The sequence below is a fragment of the Osmerus eperlanus genome, chromosome 6 (assembly GCF_963692335.1).
Source record: "Osmerus eperlanus chromosome 6, fOsmEpe2.1, whole genome shotgun sequence".
In the NCBI taxonomy this organism is placed as follows: Eukaryota; Metazoa; Chordata; class Actinopteri; order Osmeriformes; family Osmeridae; genus Osmerus; species Osmerus eperlanus.
Window position 1 is genome coordinate 7,889,422 of NC_085023.1, and position 21,963 is coordinate 7,911,384.

The 21,963-nt window shown below is 42.3% G+C and overlaps 1 protein-coding gene across 1 annotated transcript in view; it reads left to right on the forward strand.

Moving 5' to 3' along the window:
- The window catches only part of LOC134022079 (CUB and sushi domain-containing protein 1-like), a 522,528-nt gene that overhangs the window by 436,765 nt on the left and 63,800 nt on the right, over positions 1-21,963 (forward strand). Inside the window, exons 49-57 of the mRNA XM_062463297.1 lie at positions 1,358-1,546; positions 3,247-3,432; positions 4,306-4,500; positions 16,814-16,987; positions 17,117-17,290; positions 17,440-17,613; positions 20,943-21,137; positions 21,352-21,525; positions 21,743-21,925. Coding sequence (XP_062319281.1) covers positions 1,358-1,546; positions 3,247-3,432; positions 4,306-4,500; positions 16,814-16,987; positions 17,117-17,290; positions 17,440-17,613; positions 20,943-21,137; positions 21,352-21,525; positions 21,743-21,925 — 1,644 coding nt within the window. The remainder of the gene's footprint in view (positions 1-1,357; positions 1,547-3,246; positions 3,433-4,305; positions 4,501-16,813; positions 16,988-17,116; positions 17,291-17,439; positions 17,614-20,942; positions 21,138-21,351; positions 21,526-21,742; positions 21,926-21,963) is intronic.

The window sequence follows — 21,963 nt, forward strand, 5'->3', positions numbered from 1 at the left end:
GACGTTTCCATCAGTGACCAATCAGGATTTAGATCTCTTCCTCAGTAGCTACTTTTCTTTCTATTTCTCGTTTTCTCTTCCACACCACCCCACCTCTCTTTCTTCCTCATTCTCTCCATCTCTGACTGCCTGTCACTTCTCCTCTTTTTATTCATTTCAGTTGATCCTGTAGCCGTTCCAGCCACTGTTCAGCTTATTATTTCAGTTTGTTCCCTCATGTTTCTCCATTTATTCAATCTGCCAGAGAGAGGGAGAGAACTGGTGACTGCTGGTGAAATACAGTTCTAGTAATATTGAGGTTTGCCATGTCCGGGCAAAGGATGGCCGGGTACAATTGTAGTTGCTGCCTAGTTGGAGAGCTCGCTGTCTCTGGTGTCCATTTTTACTCCTGTGTTACAGCTCAGGGGAACAAACTTCATTTATATGCATCTGTATGTTTCACTCATTGAACAAATAAATTATCTGGGTCGTATTCCTCCAGTCTCAAGCAGAGAAGACTGCTGATTTTCTCACAATTTCAAAGCCTAATTTAACATACTTGTCTGTTTTTTTTCATTCAAATTTGGATGGGTAGTTAACAACACATTCTTCTGTGGTGTGATGAACTTAAAACTCGTTTTCAATTCCACTTTACAGGATCTTTAAGCTGAGTGGATTTAGACACATCTGAACTGTTATCTTGAAGGATTAACACACCCTTGCCTTACCCTCAGGGCTTGAAATTGCGACCATTTTGGTTGCAAATGCTCCCGAAATTGTATATGTGCAACCTCAAAACATATTTAGGAGCATTTGTGCGAGTGAAAATAATAGTTATGATGTGACTTGTTTTCATTTCTTTACAAAACGCTTGCTAATTATCCTACTGCACAGTATGTGCCTGCTGTGAGTTGATACAGTGACCTGTCTACCATTCTCTCCAACTGCACATTACAAGTTAAAAACTTCATCTTTACGTTCTTAACTTTAATGCAGATTTTAGATTGGTAAAAATTTGCCGTCAATCACTCCTTGTCACTGCGCTCCGTTGTCATGTGACAGGGAGCTAACCGCGCTCAAAATTTGAAGAACTGAAACAACATTAACATTTTTGGTGGGTGCTCCTAAATTTGAGCACCAGTGCTACCAAGTAAAAAAAGTTAATTACAAGCCCTGCTTACCCTGGAGTAAGTAGTGGTGAAAACCCAATGGTATAATGAAGCCAGGGAGGTTATAGGATTCATACTGAACACTCACAATCAACTGTGTCTTATGGTGGCCAGTGCATCACATCACTGATTGAAAAAAATGCTCACCACCAAGTGGATAGAATGCTGATTTCTGAATCCTGTTTGTCCGTCTACTCTCCTTCCCTCAGCTCTGTACTGCAGTATTAATAACCCTCCGGTAAATGGGGGTGTTGTTAACCGGACACGCTTGAGACCAGGAAGCAGACTGCAATACTACTGCAATCCTGGTTACCGTCTTGTAGGCTTTCGAAATTCCACTTGTAGACTCAACAGCAATGGACTGTACAACTGGGACTCTCCACCACCCCTCTGCCAAGGTGAGTAGGAAATCAGAGTACAAACATTTTAGACATCCTCAGAAGAGGGTTCAGAGTACATTCAGCAGCTTTGGTGTGAATCCATCAAAGATTAGTTAATATACGACCCAACTTCCTGTTTGACGGTTTTGCTGCAGATTTTGATTGGCTGTACTGGGCAAACGGTTTAGAAACTCAAAAAACGTCTAACTTTTGTGAGGCTTGGTCTGAAGATAATCTGTGCCACGTTTAGTGAAGATTGGAAAAAGTTTGTACGAGAAGTAGCACATTTTATTAATTCAAAATGTCGGCCGCATCAATTCAGCTAGTATCACAAGTTAACAAGATCACAATATATCACTACACAAAGGAATCTCTTAATTAAAGTTTTTACCCTTGTGCTGCCTTCGGGTCACATGACCCAAAGGTTCATAAAGAACCATCGTTGTGTTTACCCAATTTTACCCAATACAAAAACAAATACAAATAATTTTCTTTTAACCTTTGCAATGTGGGGGGTCTGAGACAGCCCAACGGTTAAAAGAAAAGGCTTCACTTTGTTTTTGTATGTGGTAAATCTGTCACAATACGACGGTGGGTCACAATGACTAATGGGTCAGAATGACCCGAAGATAACACAAGGGTTAAAAAATCAACAGTTATAGGCCAAAACAAAATTTTGCTTAGTTCAGCGCCCCCTAGAGGTCAAATGACGCAAACTTGTGGACCCTTTAAGAACCGGGTCCAGAGTCCCTGTACCAAGTTTGGTGTCAATGTATCAAAGATTTGCTGAGATATGACCTCACTTCCTTTTCGGCGGCTTCGTTCATGTGTGCAAAAATGGCAGAGAATCTATATAACTGGAAATGGCGCCATTGAACTCTTCTTGGTCCAGGAAATCCAACAATACCTCATTTTTGAAAATGGGGCTTACGGTTCAAAAGTTTGCTGATTTCTGTGAAACTTGCGAAATAAACATTAGCTATTCTATATACCCTTTAAGCTAAATATCTATACCTTGTTTGGCCAATTTGCTCGATTGTGGAAGAAAGTCAAACCTTTTCAGTTATGGAGAGGAGTATAGCCAGCTAGCGCTAGCTATTTTTGGGGGAGGGGAATTGATGGTGATGAGGGGACTGTTCCCAAAGAGTGTGCCAAATTTCACAACTTTTTACAAAACGGTTCTTGGGACTGCCATAGACTCCAATGAGAGAAGAAGAAGGTGCGTAATAATAGACGACGTAATAGGTGTTAACTTCGCTGCTTGGCCACCAATAAGGAGAATAGAATGAACATAGCAGACAATTATGATTTGAGTGGGATAAAGCTCTGTCAGTAGTTTACAACAAGTCTCCTCAGTCTTAGGCAGTGTGTACAAATTTTATGAGAACATTCTCTAGAAATGAGTTGGCTATATTCTGTGATAAGTGTCTTTGAAGGATCATTGCTTTGAAGTCTGTCATTGAGTGTTATGTAAGGGTCCTGTTTAGAAAATAAAATAGAACTTGTAATGACTGCTTGGCTTCACCGTACTGTGAAATCCATGACTGACTTACAGAGAGGCAGTGCATCAATAAAGACAATTAGCAGGTAACATGCACCCAGCCCAGTTTATAGTGTGGAAGTGCTATTATACTAAACAGTAGCTACTATACTGAACAGTAGCTGCATCACAGACAAAAGGCTTGTGACTGTACATATCCTGTTCTTGTCTCTCACAGCAATTTCATGTGGAATCCCAGAACCTCCCGGCAATGGTTCTTTCTATGGTTACCAGTACACTGTCGGTAGCCAGGTAACCTACCAGTGTAACCATGGCTTCCGCCTGGACCCCAGCATTGCCATGACAGCTGTGTGTTTGGAGGATGGGACCTGGAGCAACGCTGCACAGTCACCACAATGTCTTCGTAAGAATACACCCTGAGTTACTATGACAACATGTGTCAAATGTAACTTGGAGTCTGTAAGACAATGTGATGATAAAACATTTGCTTGTTCAAATAACTACTGTATAATCCCACAGCATTGGCCTCTATGGAGACATCAGGTCTACCGTAGTGTTAGACATGTTAGCCTTCCCACGTCTCGTATCTTGCTTGGGAACTTTTGTCCTGCAGTCATGAGAAGCTAATGCTGATATATGCTTTTGATATAAGTTAGGGTAGTTGGAGTGTTTGGAGAACTGTCATAAGCACCGTGGCATTTTAAGATACATATAGAAATAGCAAAGGTAATTCACAATATGGATCTTCCCAAGATTTCTTTGTTGGTGCATTTTTTACCAACCATAGTGTGTAGTTTTGACCGTTAAATGTGTAGAAGAACTTGTACTTGCCATGCCTCTTTATTAAGTTATCAGATTGAACTACCTAGATGAAACAAACTGAATTGATACCACTCTGTTATCGAATACAAAGCTTAGCCTATGATATCATTCTACCCCTTTGATGAACATATAGTGGGATACAGTTCTCTGAATAACAAGCAAATCAAATGATAAAGTTGCAATGGGTACTGTCATTACAGTCTTCACACAATTTCAGCAAAAATGTAAAGGCTGCAAAGGAACTGTGCTGAAGACGAATCAGCAAAATGGATGAATAAAAGAAAAAAAAGAGAAAGTGGCCGTCCTATTGTGCTAGTCTTTATGTCTGATCGTTTTGAAATGAAGGCCAGGGTTACAGTATTCTATTAACTGTTCCCTCTCTCATCACCCACTCCACCATCTTCCTCCCTATTCTCTCTCTTTCTGTCTTTCTCTCTCACACTCACTACAACAGCCATTCAATGCCCTAGCATCGACAGCCTGCTTTCAGATCACATGACGTGGAGGCTGCTCTCTGGTTGGCCTACTGAATTTGGGGCACAGCTTATGCTAGGCTGTGCCCCAGGCTACTACCTGGGGGGACGGAGGACCATCCATTGTCAAGCAAACGGGACGTGGGCAGGGTTTGAGGAGCGCTCCACCTGCAAGAGTAAGATAAGATACCCTGGATATACCATTCAGGACTAAAAGCAAACTGCTTTAGACAGGATAACAGTAGCCACACATTGATGTTATAGATGCCAGTAGATTAATGACACGCCTGCCAAGAATGAGTCAAATACAAAAGCCTAATTTTATGGATTGTAATTCAGCATTATGTGTTGCCGTCAGACCCATATCTGTAATCCACATAGCATAATGCAGTTTTAGAGACTAATCCAGGGCCGGCCTGACCCAATAAACAAACTAAACATTAAAGGAGACATGACATGCTGTTTTTGGATGCTTTTATATGGGCCTTAGTGGTCCCTTAATACTGTATCAGAAGTCTCTTTCCCGAAATTCAGCCTTGGTGCAGAATTACAGCCACTACTAGCAGTCCCACAAGGAGCTTTCCTCAGAACGCGCTGTTTTGGTGTCTGTAACTTTAAATGCTAATGAGGAGGGGAGGGGCGGCACCATGCGCTAATGTTTACAATGGATGTATCGCAATGGCTGTAGCCCCGTTGCTGTAAGATGCCTCGAATTTGCCCATTCTCATCTGATAACCCTGGTTTGCAGAGGTACACAGTCAGTCATTTCAATGAGGTGAAAGGCGGATATCGCGCGCGCCATAACACCAACAGCAGAACGGTTATCCAAATAACAAAGAAGTGTACAACACTCACATTACAGCATGTGTATTCACACACATACTTGATGCTATATACCTTTCCATTAGCGACAGTAACTCAGCTGTTAGCTGCAGACCTAATGTTACAGCCACATGCTAAGGGTAGCAAGCTAGGTAACCATATACAGTAAAGCTACAAAATGATATAGCGTTAGTTAACTTACTTGTCCGAGGTTAGTAGCTGGACGAAGGAGAGTTAGTTACTGATCCAGAATTTAATTCCAGCAAGGCCAGTTTTGTATTAGCTCAAGTTGAGGAAACAGTCGTGGCTAAAGTGTTTGGCGCAGACATACAAAACAAATGCGCCTACAACAGAAGTTGTGTAGGCGCATTTCCAGAGAAAATAAAATTAAGATACTGGGTCTTCATAGGCTTGGATGAAGGAACTGTAAAAAGATTTTTGTTTTCCTTTGTACATCCAAACTGAGAAAATGTAATGCTTCGTTCGTTTGCAAGCCATGATGTCTCTCGAGGATAAAAACACTTGCACGGTCGTAGCTCAGTTTCTTATTGGCGGGCCAGATTCTCTGGGCGGGCAAAGCAGGGAGAGGGGAGGTAACCTTCCTCCTTGTGACGTAACAAAGAGGAGATTTTCAAACAGAGCAATTGAGCTTTCATTTTCTGAAAGGCGGATAAGAACACCCAGGGCTTGGTTTACACCAATCGAAAATTCTAGCCACTGGGGGACCAAAGGCAGGCTAGGGGAACTCATATTAATGTTAAATAACCTACGAAAGTGAAGTTTTCATGTCATGTCACCTTTAAAAAAAAGGACAAAGGGCCCCCATAACCCAAGGGCCGGCCCTGGACTAATTGCCTATTCACACCAGACCAGTGACGTGCTGGGTTCGTGGACCAGTTCGTGGCTGGGGAGGCACTGACTCTTTCAAAGTCAGATTTACAAGTATATGAATTCAACAGAGCAGCATCAATTCACCATTCAACTGGCCGCTTGCACATTGAAAAATAGTTATTTTCATATCCCATATCAGCATTCTTTACACACACATATTTGGCCAAAGAAATGCGTTAAATTTATAGAGGCTCAGAGAGAGCGCATTTGCTCCGCATCATCCGTGTTCTTAATTTGCCATCACAATTCCACAATTCATACTCATTCAATAGAAATGAAAGTATATACAGTCCATAACAAAAACACAAATGTTGTTTTACTCTTTAAAATAACTAAATTTATCTTATCTGGTTTTATATAATTTTGTTATCTTCTTTCCCGTCGTTTGAAGCAAATCTTTTAGCTCCGGGCATCAATCTTCCATGATTTATCACTTCCAGTTTTGATTGAAAGTCCAGTTTTGAGAAATGTTAAGCTTATATATATGCAAGATTATATATATATAATCTTATAATCAGTCAGGGCCAAAAAATACAAATAAACGATAGGGTGCACTTTTTCTATTTGACTTTTTTAGCTGGCAACAACCATACAATGGCATTTGTCTGTAATACATGAAGAAGAACAATAGCAGCACAAGCCCGTGTACTCACACACGCCCCTTCAGTGAGGCAGAGGTACTGGCTGCCTCCCCTCCTGCTTTTTCACTGCGGCGTTATGTACGATCAGCAAGACTAATACAGTCAGGGCTCTAGAATGCGACCAAAATGTGTACGGGTGCGACTACATTTTTTCCTAGGTCGCACCGGTGCACCTAACCTCCTCGCATCCGCTGTCTCTCCACAAACGAAGCGTTTGTTATCCTAAGACGGAACTGACACTCATGGTTGGATCATATCGTGGTCTAAACCAATCAGAGACAGAGATGGGGCGGGTCTTTGCCTCTGATTATTGATATACTATATTACTATATAGTAAATACTATATATTATTGATTATTTGCCTCTGATATTCCTGTAGCTCCGTGCTGTGTGATTGAAATTACGACCTGAGCACCAGAGAGTCAGTTTAGCAGACCTGGGCATTGTATGGCCCGCGGGCCATAACCGGCCACAGGCTGTCTCAATCCGGCCCGCGTGAGGTAAATCAAAAATTTAAAATAAATAAATTTGTTGAGCGGTAGTAAATATGTAGTCCTGAAAGACTACAGTGATCAGGCGATTTACATATGTGCGCTTGCGCAACCTCACCGACAGGAGAGTTAGCTGTTGGTTAGCCCTCGAAAATGAAAAAATTTGCCACTGATTAACTTTTAACAAGACATGGACTTCTAACGCTGCGTTCACACTGCAGCGGAGCGGGCGGCGCGGGGCGTCGGCTTCCAATTCATTTTCAATGAAACCAGGCGTTGACGCTCGCGTAGGGCATTGTGGGAAGGCGAGCGGAGCGTTGCAAGTTGGATTTTCTCAACTTTATGTAAATGAGGAGCGTGAAAACGCTAGCGTTGGCCAATCGGATTGGTTTCTTGTTTCTTGTAACGTGTTCGTCATGGTAAACATTTCTAGGTTTGACAATTTCAAGATGGAGGAGAAACTTTTCGTATGTGTCTGCACACCCAGTTCTGTTCAGAACAAAGTTACTAATGTGACAAGCCTGAATTTAAAGAATACATTAAACTAATAATGCATGGTGCATGGTTGCCGATGTCGTCATTGTTCCTAGTGTGTTTTTATAACCTACTTTTAAATTTAGTCTCGTCACATTACGTGACTGTTCTGTGCCACTGCTAGCTCGCTAGCCCAGCCTACAAACGACTGGTTGAGTGAACGGTGGCGTAACATGTATTCTACTGTAATCTTGCACTAGTAAAATCTTGCACTTACATAAATGTTGTGTAAAAGTGGTATTTTGATCGATATTGTGAGTACATGAACCCAAATCTGCACGCTTGGCCATGACTACAACAGTGACCTTAGAGAACTACAACTCTGTATTAACTTGTCTAACACGCCCCCGAGCGTGGTGTACTGTGGGAAGGCAAGCGGTGCAGAGCGTTAAAAAACGCTGCAGTGTGAACGCAGCGTAAGTATCTGTTTACTGAGGTCAAAGTGAAAGCTGTGAAGAAAAAAAACTAACGCGGACATAATAAGAACTTGACTGATTCAGTGGGCGCGGCCTGATGGTTTGCTAGTTGAACTGCAGACCCTGATCATTACCTGTCAGCTGTCCTTCGCATATCCACCTCAGACATTCAGACAGATTTCGATGCACTTGTTCAAGCCCACTGGATTTCTCTCACAGAACAAAATGAACTGAAAAAACGTATTGCTTTTTGTATAAAGTTGATCAATTCCACATCTTTAACATACTGCAAAACAACTTTTCAGTGTTTGTGAAGATTAACTGGTTACAAATAAAATGCAACACTGTTGTTGCTGTTTATACTGTTTATTACTTCTATAATCTTTCCTATTTGACCTACACCATCTAAAATATTTATATAAATATTTACCGAATATCCTTATTCTTCTGATAACCAGTAGCAGCTAATCAAAATATATACTTTACTGCTTTTTACAATGGGAGAAAATGAATAGTGAGCAAATAGATGAGGCCCTCCAACACATTTCAGGTTTCTCATGTGGCCCCTTGTAAAAATGAATTGCGGACCCCTGAGTTACAAAGCTGGGCCATGGAGCTAACCCATGAAGCTAGGATTTTGATGCTAGGGAGAGTGTGGCAAGATGATTTAGCCAAGGCCATAGGGCAAGAAGGCCAAATTACAGGTGTTGGCCATCTGAAGGGCATGCGACAGCAAGGTGGGACCCGCTATAAGACTTTGAGCCATGAAATGTTAGGTCTCAGTTCAGGGAAGCACTTTTAAACAGTAGCACTTTCTATTTTGAAATGTTTTATTTTGCTTAAAATGTTTTAGTTTGGTAGCTCAGTGAAGCACTTAAAATATATTTTTTTATATATATACAGTATGATTGTGCTTCAAATAAAAAATATATTTACCTACACCTTATTCTTGTTTAAGATCATTTACATAATATATATGAATGTATATGGAGCGTGATAAAAAGGTGACCTTGAAATTGTGGCGACGCAAGGAAAAATTTGGGTGCACCTAAATTTTGTGCTGGTGCACCTAAATAAAAAAGTTAGGCGCACCAGTGCAACCAAGGCAACAAGTTAGTCTGGAGCCCTGTAGGGCTCTCAAGTTTTGAAGACAGGCAAGAGTGACATATCCCCTCCCCCAGCCCCCCCTCAAAATTAATTAATTAATTGCTTTTTACCTGACATATTTGAAAGGCAGCAATGATTAATGCATCCATGGCCAGTATATAATGATAAAGTATGGCATGATTTTAAAAGTGTAAAAACATCGACTATGCAAAACACTTAAATGTATTTAGTGCTAATAAAATTATTAAGCCTATTTTGAAAAATATGTTTATAATGTGACAATATGTCAGTCATCGTGTGATAATCAAAATATGACTACGCCTAGACTCAGGGGCGATTCTAGGATCAGACCTTTAGGGGTGCTCAGCCCCCAATGACAATGTGACATGAATACAGTGCCTTGCAAAAGTGCAAAAACCCCTTGCTAATAACAGGCATGCAAACAGGTCAAGGGTGAAAAAGGTGAGAAGGATACGGCGAACCCCCGACCCTCTAGGGGGGTCCGGGGACATGCTTTATTTTTAAACTTTTAAACTTTAAAATGTAATACATTTTTAAGTTAAACGCATGAATCTGGTGCACTTCGAGAGCAAAATTAAGAGGCTAGATCTATGTAGAATCTGTGCTCAATGTCAATGCTCAAGTTAAACAATGTCATGTTCTTTTAACCATAAAGAGATTTTTTGTATAACATTGGTTCCAGAGCCAGTTGTAAAGTTGGGAAGCACGGGTAAAATGCTGTGTTGGCCACGGCCACGAACATAGGTTATTTTGGTTTCAAAAAGGTGAGGAGTTTGCATGCCTATAAATCCCTAATTTCACTGGATAACCATTTATGCATTATTATGCAAAATATTGAATGAATGAAAAAACTAAAGATGTCCCTTTCTTCATTAACTTTTTAATTATTATTATTTTTAGGGGTGCTGAGATTAAATTTAGGGCTGCTTGAGCAATAGTGCTATTTTCTGATTAGCTATTGTGTAGACCTTTTCTTTTTTTTGATTGGGTGATAAGTGGCAGGCTCGACTAAGAACTCCAGGGGAGACGCGCTTGATTCCTGCCGGTTCCATAGTGAGAGAGGCGCGGCCAGAGAAATTTCGGTTGGGCGCTGCGGCATATTAAATATAAATAGTTTTTCCGCCTGAGAAATACGATGTGTGGCGGGAGTGCGTGACAAAACACCGAAATGAGTGACTGTCACGCTCAATGCGTGACACTTGAGAGCCCTGCTAATATGTTATACAAATACATAAAATACATGACCAAGACTATGAAATGTGAAGACATATAATAAAAATGTGTACAAACATTGGTGACATACAGAGATCAAATTGCACATGCTCAAATTGAGCAAAAAAAGCTCAGCCCAGTTTGTGTGGGATTGCGCAATCCGAGAGGAGGCACAGCTAGTCGCTGCCTCCTTCCGCTTCCAATAATTATATTTCTATCACAGATCAATAGACAAATATTATTATTTTATTTTATTCGTTTTTTACATTTCATGATGACACAGGGGAGGCACTGCCTCCCTTGCCTCCCCTGACCGCACGTCACTGCACCAGACGCTTCTGTGGCGTGTTACGGTGAAGCCCCACTATACGCGCATCGCACAGCAAATTCCGCCTCTATTCACTTTCTATTGGACGCGAGCAAATCCGCTGTGCAAAGCAAACTGGGATTACTGAGCCAGCTCGTGGCGCAGTCAAAAAAGTTTAGAAAATCTAACTTTATGCAAAGGTGCATTGCGCAAAGCCATGCGGGCACCAATAAACGTATAGGATGTAGGTGGGACCATAACGTTGACCTTTCTGTTTACCTCTCACTTTTATTATCAATGGCAATGGAAGATAAAATTAAGCCATTTTGGGATTTCACGTTTTTCTGATCCGAGTCTCTATGGGCGGTTTTAGCTAATTGGAGGCCATGGGCAAAGAACAATTTGGAGCCTGCCCATAAACCGCACCCCACCAGAATGAGCACTTTCTGTTTGAAAATCTGAGTTTTAATCGCACTTTTAAGCAAACAACGTCACCGTTGCGCCGGCTAACGTTGAGCGGACCAGTAGGCTACTCATGATTGATTACTTGCCCAGACGCACTGTCGTAGCGGACAGCTTAGATACCGATCTAACTAAACAACATTCCCAATCAAGGTGAACACTCAAATTATCTAAACCAGTGGTTCTCAAAGTGGGGGTTGCGACCCCCCGGGGGGGGACAACAAGGGGGGGTCGCGAGATGATTTCCAGAAATCAAGGAACATTGTAAAACAATTGGAAATAGCATATTTTAGCCAAAAATTTTACAAGTTAAAAACAGTAGTTAAATTAATGCATGCAAATAAAAAAGCCATCAGCCTTTTGATTTTCCATTCACTGTAAGTACGGCAAACCATCTGACATCCAAGCAGGAGGACACATTAGTTGAACTGTCAAGCGACCGAACGTTAAAGACAGCGTTCTCAGCCAAGACACTGGCTGAGTTTTGGATTTCAGTGGAGAGGGAATACCCATGGCCGTGGGAACTAGAGGCGATGAGGGTGCTGCAGCACCCCTTGATAGCACGAGAATTTAAAATAATATGACTTGAAAATCCACCACCGCGGCACAGCCCCGCAGTAGCGGACTGGCCATTGGGAGCACCGGGAGAAGAATAACGATGGAAAACCAGGCTAAGAAACGTAAGGGTGGGGCTGAAAAATTAAGAGACAAAAATACATCACCATCACTAGATAAGGTTTTACCAATTGAAAAACAGATGTTTATTTTACACTAAAGCTCAAAAAGTATTTTGCGCTCAAATAAAGGCAAAAAAATTTGGCTTGTGCGCTATGCGCACTCGCATTTACTATCAAACTCCCGAACTAGCATCACATCAAGCATTGCATGCATTAACAGGTTAGCTGTGGTGGCGTATACGGGGGCCGGTTCTGGTAGGCCGGTCTGGATCAGATCCAGGGCCTATTTTTACTCCCACGAATACGTAAACCACCTCCGTGGATGCGGGGGTCGTGAGTCACTGGCACCATTATTTTAGGGGTCGTGGGCTGAAACGTTTGAGAACCCCTGATCTAAACTATAGACCATAGCATTACACATATCAAAACAGAACGAACACAAGAATAGAACTCCAAACAACGCTTATTTTACTATGCTAATGCCCTTAACTTAGTAGCTTTTCAGCTTGCCGCAGGGCATTCTGGGTACCAAGAGTAATGCACATTGTGTAACACACTTCGGTTGTGGATAGTATGTCCAGAAATAAAGCCAAGTCACTCATTTAGTGGCAGAATCCATTGTTATGACTACTAAATTATTTTAGATATAGTATAATTTTAACTAGCTTGCAAATCCTGAGGATAGCCTACTGTAGCAGACCTTTCTATGTGACAACGGACATGGGTGTTTTGTCCCCCGGGAGTTGCCGTATGCTTGATGCTGAAAGCATTAGTTAACCCTTGTGTTATCTTCGGGTAATTCTGACCCATCAGTCATTGTGACCCACCGTCGTATTGCGACAGATTTACCTCATACAAAAACAAAGTGAAGCATTTTCTTTTAACAGCTAGGCTGTCTCAGACCCCCCACATTGCAAAGGTTAAAAGAAAATTATTTTAATTTGTTTTTGTATTGGGTAAAATTGGGTAAACACAACGATGGTTCGTTATGAACCTTTGGGTCATGTGACCCGAAGGCAGCACGAGGGTTAAATCAGTGAGGGCTGTTCGAATGGCGATGTCAAGAAGAGCAGTGGTAAAATACAAGTTATGAAAAGAGACCGCGTCCGTGTCCACGCAATCATATACAATTATATCTAAAACGAACTTACAAAGAGCTCGGTTACACTACCAAAGTTGGATTAGTAATGTTGTTAGCGATGCTAGCGTTATTTTGCTAGCTAGCCTATAACATTTCACTGGGTCTTGCAGCTGTTTGATTAACTGAAATTATTATGAAACGTTATGTTCTACAAGACCTGAAAGCGGCTCTCGCCGGTCGTTTCATGCAGCCGATGTCGAACACACCTAGTGAAACGAGTCGGGAGTGGTTCAAGCCCCCATCCCTCGCCCCTCGGCTTGAAGCAATGGCCCCGGTGGATGTAGGTGGTATTGCATTTCTTGTTAGACTTCCGGCTCTTCCGGTCGTTTTTATTTTATTAACTCCAGTCAACATTTACAAAACTATCTCCCCCAATAATTTTTGTTCGATTCTCGAACCTGGCTCATACTACTAGCTTTTTCATAGAAGAATTTTTCCTGATTTTTGCTGAGTTTGAAACCATTCCGAAATGGGTAAACTAGCACCCCATTTATTTGCTTACGTCAATAAAAGTTGCCTGCAAATGTGCTCGCGGATACTAACAGGGCACGAGCACAAAAGTTCACATTGGCCGATAGCCGATTTACCTGGAGCTGAATGAGCCATATTGAATGAGCACAGGGAGAAATGGCTTGAGTTGCCTGCCCTGTTGTAGCAAGTTTAGCAAATGGTTGTTACACATACATGAAATGTTGTTAATATAGTTTATTCCCGTTATTTTAAAACAGATTTGATTTTTCTGTCAAGAACGTTTTTACGTTCATGACATGATGGCAAATATTATATTATGTTAAGCGTGAGCATAGATTGTTGACATGTCTATCTGGAGCAAAGACGAAGATTAATACTTTAACTGATAACCACAATAAGAAGTGATATAAATATGATTAGTCTTGCCTTCAGAAGCTTTTGTTAAACACACCCATTATTCTTTATTTTAATCGTTTCATCAAGCCAGACTGCTTTTTGTGGGACAATGAAGGTCCTCAGTGACTATGTTTCACCCCCACTTATATCTGATGGAAACGTCTTGTATATTGGCCTAGTTCTGTTAATATGCCCCTTTCAAAGGCAAATGTTAAATAAAGTATATTTTAGACACACTTCTCAAGCTTTTATTTATTACATAATTTCCAAGTCTTATTAGATCACGTTATATCCATTAATAGGCGTTTGGTTTTGTAGGTTGAACATATAAAACACAGCCCACATTTCTACACTGATATGTAAATTGAAGGCAGTGTGAATTTCGTGGCATTTCGTTTGAATATACAGTTGACAGTAAGCTATGGTAAGTCTGCATTATGGACGATTTCTGTTACCAAAATAACTATTAAGCTTTCTTTGCCTGGCGAGAACAACGACGGCGCTAGGTGTTCATGTTAACAGTTTATTTAATCCGATACAATGCGTTGGAAATCATACTCAAATCACAAGAAAAAAAGCTACATATGTGATGAGTTCCATCTAGAATAGCCCTATATTTAGCCCTATAGCATATTTCTAAAAACCAAGTGAAAGGAATACTATACAGAGACAGCATACATTTCCGTAAAGTTTGCATCATGTCTCTGATTCTTATCGGACTTGTACCCCATTCTGCCACTGCAATGCCTTAGCTCACACGCTCGCAACCATATAAATCTATGCTCGCGACTGGTTGTCGCAAAGTATGACGTGTACAGCTAGTTGCAAGCGTGCACGAGGTCTCGGAGCTAGGGAAAAAAAGAGCCACTGTTTAAAGCTAGACCGGAAGAGTCGGAAGTGGAAAGATGGCACGGTCCAGTTTCGCGCTCGCGCTGAGAAAAAAATCCACAAGCAAAACTTTTTCAACTTAAATATTTATAAACAATATCATTAATCAATTCCGATTCCCAATTGTCCAACAAACAAATGTTTATCTTATATTGTATGTTTATGTATGTGTGAAAGTGATAATGAATGTTGAAATGCGTGTGTCTCACGGTCAATGCGTGAGGCTTGAAAACCCTGCAATGAGTTTATTATTTTGATTATATTGATATGTTTTGAGAAGACGAACCTACAACAGGGTTGCAAACTTTTCAAAAAACCTTGTAGTGAGATTTGGTGGGGCTGTCACAGTTTTACAGTGAACCCGGCTCCACCCGTGCAGGGTTTAGATCTTGGCACACGGCAACACAGAAGACTAGTAGAGGCCAACGTCCAAAAAGATATTTTATTAGTATCTCCAGCCCCCCTCAGCCTGATTTGCAACCGGTGCGTCGAAACCCTCCCTCTCCCGTTCCACCCCGCGACAGGGCCAACCAAAATGTTGCTGCGCAACCCAACCCAGCCCCGAAACGAGATTTTACGGGTGTTCCGAGTTTGCGCGTCGTGAGCTTGAGTATTGCTTCACTCTGTGTATTTGCGCCTCGTTCATTACTCGTTACAACGTTATCAGAACTACTTGGTCGTCTCCTTCTCAGCGTGAGAAATACAATGTGTGGCATGTGAATTGGTTGAAATGCGTGAGAGTTGGCAGCCCTGCTACATTAAAAAAAATATATAGAGACAGGGCCGGTCCTTCCTATAGGCGACATAGGCAGCCGCCTAGGTCGGCATGAAGAGGGGGGCAGCATTTTCCAAAGTGCATCCATTAATTAAACCTTCCGCACTACCAGCAAAGGGCGCCAACTGCGCCACGTCATGTGTCCGTGTTGTGGCTGGGGGGGCGGCAACCCCGAGGTTGCTCGTGATAAATCTTAATCTGGGTTTGGGTATTGTGAACCGTGTTGAAAGGATTGGTCTGTAAACTTCTTGGTTAGTTGCAACTTTGAATTGACAATATTGACAACACATGTTAAGAAACTTGACTTTAATTGAAGGTAAATCCAACGCTATGGGTAATCTCTTGAATGGTCTGGCTTCACTTCCGGTCTCACTAGATGATAATACCGACATGGCATAATGGTGAGGCTAGTAGTTATAGCTAGCTGCCTTCTTATCGACCTAGCTATCCACATAATGGCAGACATAGCGACGTAGGGGTGGCAGTGATTGTCTGCTTTGTTAGGTGTAGAAACGGTTGCTACGATCAGCTCCAGCAGTCATGTCGGGCCACAGAGGTGTCTGGTGGGAAATAGGGGTTAGAAGCTGATACATTTTACTTACATTTAGTCATTTAGCAGACTCTATTATCCAGAGCGACTTACATTAAATACAGGGACAGTCCCCCCGAGGCAAGTAGGGTGGAGTGCCTTGCCCAAGGACACAACGTTATTTCGCACAGCCGGGAATCAAACCGGCAACCTTCTGATTAATAACCCGATTCCCTAACCGCTCAGCCATCTGACCCCCACTTCAGCAGCTTCAGTTTTACTTGAGTTGTAGTTCACAATGTTAGACTACGTAATCATTCAATCTGTCGACCTTTCTTAGTAACAATGCAACCAAACAGATAATTTCTGCAACTTTATGGCTCTATACACGCAAATACACAGAGCAGTGTATACAGTGTATTTGTGATGAGGTACTCAGGGGTCAGAGAGGGATTGTTGATGTCATAGTCGAGGAGGACGATTGATACACATTCAGTTACTTATGATAACATACAAATAAAGCTTTGAGTGGGCTTGACCCTTTGTCCATAAAGTACAGGATGTACAAGTGGGTGAATAAAGAATACTATGCAGACTGTACAGCCATATTCAGGTTCTTAGGTGAAATTGTAGACACACATATTTAGTGAAAAATCATCTTTGGCCCTATTTACTTTGATTCTTTGTTTGTGTGTGTGTTTCCTTTAGTTATTTCGTGCGGAGATCTGCCATCCCCTCCTTATGGCACCAAGCTCGGTACACTGACTACATATGGTGCCACCGCCATCTTCATGTGTAACACAGGATACACTTTAGTAGGGTCCCATGTCCGGGAGTGTAGTGTTAATGGACTTTGGAGCGGCACTGAGACAAAGTGTCTAGGTAAAGTTCACTGGAACTGTTTATAAACTTTACTAAACTACATAATCTTGGTACTTCATAGCACTAATCTCTCTCCATCAGCAGGTAAATATGATTCTAATGATTGTTTCCCACCGTCTTCCCTCCTAGCGGGTCACTGTGACTCCCCTGACCCTATTACCAACGGACACATCAGTGGGGACGGTTCTAGTTACCGAGATACTGTGGTCTATCAGTGCAATCTGGGTTTCCGCCTCATTGGGACATCAGTGCGTATCTGCCAACAGGACCACCGCTGGTCTGGACAGGCCCCCGTCTGCGTCCGTAAGTCTGCCTTCTTCTCCCCTGTCTGTGTCTGCTCAGTCTGACTGTTTGATGTTGAAAAGGTCTATTACTGTACAGATTTACACAGTTATCTTCATACACACACTGTGTGGCAGACCGTGTAAATCCCCTTCACTTTGACCCTACAGCCATCACCTGTGGCCACCCGGGCAACCCTGCCAACGGGCGGACAAACGGGAGTGAATTCAATCTGAACGACATGGTCAACTTCACCTGCGCTCGCGGCTTCCTGCTTTACGGTGCTTCCAGGGCACAGTGCCGCATCAACGGACAGTGGAGCAACACATTGTCAGTCTGCAGAGGTACACAATGAAACACAAACATGCACAGGTAAAGCACATGCTCTTATACACAATTACGCTTGCTCATATGCAAAAGCGGAGTGGGAGTCAGGTGGCTGAGTGGTGAGGGAATCGGGCTAGTAATCCGAAGGTTGCCAGTTTGATTCCAGGTCATGCCAACTGACGTTGTGTCCTTGGGCAAGGCACTTCACCCTACTTGCCTCGGGGGAATGTCCCTGTACTTATTGTAAGTCGCTCTGGATAAGAGCGTCTACTAAATGTAAATGTAAAAGCAGTATTAAAAAATATTTTTACAATTGTATGTCTGGGTAAGGCAGAAACTTTTTTTAATCACTAGACACCAACACACACACACATTTGCAACATGTTTAATACAGTACACAAACACACACACTAGATGTCTTGAAAATATGTGACGCTGAAAATGAAAAGGGGTGGAAAAGGGGCTCCAATGAAAAGGGGCGGTTGTCGGCCAACTCACTTCACTCATTTTACAGATTGTGAAAGTGCAGATTGTATACTTTCAAATAATCTCATACATTGAAATCTGAAAATAGTTGAAGAAAATACGCATATCTGAATGTTGATAAACCAGGAAAGCTCTAGCCCAGATATTCAGCTTCAAAGATTTAAAACCTTTTCACGCTTTAAGAGAGATGAGATTGTGTTGTGTTAATCATTAGAACCGTTGAGTGCCGGTTATTTCACTGCAGCGAAGAAAAGAAAACGATATTCACATTCGATCAAATTCCAGGATCCTGCTTTCTTGACTTATCCTAGAGGTGTGTTTTAACACCCAGTATTATTGTACTGACTACATTGCACTGTACCTGGCCCTATTATGGTTCAAGTTATGTGTTAACTTGTTGGTGGTCAAACAAAGAAACATTTTCGCATTTAAGCTGATCGTATTGTCTGGGTTAACAGCGACGATTTAAGTATTACTTTGCAATATGTGGTCAGCCTATCATTAAGGGGCTGTGATATCGTGGTAAATATGGCTATTGCCTCGAGACAACCCCCAATTCGTGATGAGTAGGTAGTAGTAGTTCAGGTAGTGTATACGGTAACCATTTGTTTCAGAACAACCAAAACAAAGTGTGCCTGAAGGCCAAGGTAGTTAATACATTTGTGACTGAATTGATAAATTTTCCATGTGCTTCAGTAGCTCGTGTTGTAATGCAACGGACTACAATGATGGATGTGTTTTTGCTCGTGGGATGGAATCTCACTTCATGCGAGCTAGAGAATCTTTTATTTTCTTAGCTTCCATTTACAGGGCTGCCAACTTTCACGCATTGGCCGTGAGACACACGCATTTCAACCATTTCACACGCTCTCACGCCACACCTTGTAGCCTATATCTCACGCTGAAAAGGCAACGCCAACCAACTAGCCCTGTTAACGTTGGGGACCAAATACCAAATCTCACTCCAAGGTTTTTGCAAAAGTTGGCAGCCCTGCATTTATTATGGCGTGAATGGCTTTAATGTAGCCTAGTGCTCACTACATTTGATCAGATTATTAAATTATGAAATGAATTGATTTCAAAAGACATAGCGAAGAAACATGGCCATACACGAAATCGCATTAGAAACAAATAGACCGTGTTTCAAAGGGTTACGCGTATTTTGATCGTATTGTCTGGGTTAGCAGCGATGTGGTGTCAGAAGGAGCTGTGATGTTGTGGTAAATACGGCTATTGCCTCGAAACAACCCCAAATACGTGATTAGTAGTCTACATTCGGGTAGTGTCTACGGTAACCAGTTGTTTCAGAAGAAGCCAAAACAAGATGTTGCCTGAAGGCCAAGGTAGTTAATAAATACGTAACTCATTTAGCAATTCTTCTATGAGCTAGAATAGCTCGCAGTGTAAAGCAATGGACTTTAGTGTACTACGTGTTTTTGCTCTAGTGCGATCGAATCCCACTTCATGACAGCCTGCAAATGTTTTATTTTGTCTCCATTTATTTTGTCGTGAATGGATGTAATGTAGTGTGCACGTATCATTTCATATTCGCTGCAGCAAATCGCAAATCTCCAGTAATATGTTTGTGAATTTGTGACGAATCTGGTGATAGAGGCAGACTGATAGGTGAACGCACAGCTGGGAAACCAATTAGTCTGGAAACCAGTTGGGCGATAACACCGGCAACACGACAAACATGCTAACTCACCTGAAACGGCACCACCTGAGTGTGAATATCAATGCTACAAGAAAAAAAAACACCTTAATGCAAAGGCAGCTGACTTCGGCATTCAAGCAGCCTCTCCCTAGCAATTCAGATCGGGCCAAAGCTATAACAACTGCCATCTGAGTTTTTATAGCAGTGGATCTAAGACTGTTTTGTTTATTTGAGAATATTTTATAAGCTATAAAAAAATACATAAAATAAGATCAGATTGCCCTGACAGTCTAATTGGAAGTAATATCGCAAGGTCTTAGTCCAGCTAAAAAGATACAGCTGTGGTTTCTGATTTTAGTTTTGAGCTCAGGATAGAGTTAGGCCCTGATTGCCTATATTATCCTATGTAAAATGCATGGTACTGGTTAGGAAGTGTTATGAAGGCAAAGGAAGCAGACATGGAGATGACATACCATCTGCAGTATGTTAACTTCTCACACCAGCCCTGTAGCCAGTTCTTTAGTGTGTCATTGTGTTCTCTGTGTCTTCCTCTTGTCCTCATTTTATGCTGCTCTGTCACCATTTCTTCCTCACACAGGTATAGTAATGGCCCCTCTAACAATGGTCTGTCTTCAGGCGGCTGACCAGAATAATGATATCTATTACAGGCAGGAACGGGCCAGGAGCAGCTGCCAATTATGAGTTTGGGGGGGGGGGTTCCCAGAGGGCTTGGAGAGGGAGGAGACTTTGACAGGTCTTGTTGCTGTCTCTACTGCACACTAAAAGACTGGTGCTACTGTCCATCTCCGTGTCTTTTACTTAACTGTCTTTTTCTTTTGATCTTTCTCCCATTCTTCTCTTTTTCCTGCACTGTCTCCAAATATGTATTTCTGTCTTTTCTGTTGCTGCTGAAGGGCACTGAGTGAAAGCAATGTTCTGTCAAGTCTGTAAGGCAACAAATGCACTTGGCTGTCTTATTACTAGCTCATCTTCTGCAGCAGCACAGAGGAGGGGGGAGATATGACGAAAGAGATGAAGCGGGAATGTAAGGGAGATGTGGATTGTTAGACAGAGGAAAAGGGGGGAGTTCAAGCTTGACGCTGCAGCTCAAGCTTCCCCATCTATTGATTTCCATCCATCTTCCATGTTCCCTCCCTCCTCCTCTCCTTCCCTCTTAAGCATTCATCTGCTTTCATCTCACAGTGGTAAACTGCTCCGATCCGGGCTTTGTGGAGAACTCTGTGCGTCAGTCTGGCCAGCCACAGCGCCACCAAGAAAGCTTCAGCTTCGGGAGCTCTGTGGTATTCCACTGCAAGGCTGGCTTCTACTTGTTGGGCTCGTCACTCCTTACCTGCCTAGCAGATGCTCGCTGGGACAGAGCCCTGCCCAAGTGCCTTGGTGAGCCCACCCCCCCACCCCCCCCCCCCCCCCACTGCAGCTATTGGCTGTATCTCTGCTTACATTTTAGTAAAGATACTAATAATAATGGAGTGTGAAAACCTCAATAATATATATCCATTATCAGCAATCCATCAAAAAACTGTAACCCATGCTAAAAATAGCCAAACACATCTAATAGAATATACCACTCAAGCTCCCTTTTTACCTGCAGCCATTTCCTGTGGCGATCCTGGGACTCCGCCTAATGCAGTGATATCAGGAAGACAGTTCACACAGGGCTCCCTAGTACAGTACAGCTGTGTCCAAGGGAGGACACTATTGGGCAATGCCACACGCTATTGCCAGGAAGATGGGCGCTGGAGTGGGACGCCACCTTACTGCACAGGTACTGATAAACACATATGCACACACATCTGGATGTCTTGTCATCTACCTACCGTTAATGTTTTACTTTTAGACTGACAGTAAAAGACTCAAACACAAAGTCAGTGACTACTGCTGTCATTCATCCAATGCCTACTCCCAGGCTTCCTCTATGTATATATGTGTATGTGTGTGTGTGTGTTTGTGTGTGTTTACTGACCCCTCTCTCCTCGTCCCAGGTGGTAGTACAGGTGTGTGTGGTGATCCCGGCATCCCTCCCCACGGCTCCAGATTGGGGGAGGAGTTCCGACTGAAGAGCCTGTTGAGATTTAACTGTGAGGCAGGCTACACTCTGATTGGCTCAGCTGAGAGGACTTGCCTTCACAATGGTTCCTGGAGTGGAACCCAACCAGTGTGTGACGGTAAGAGCTGCCATAGCAACAATATCATATACACAATA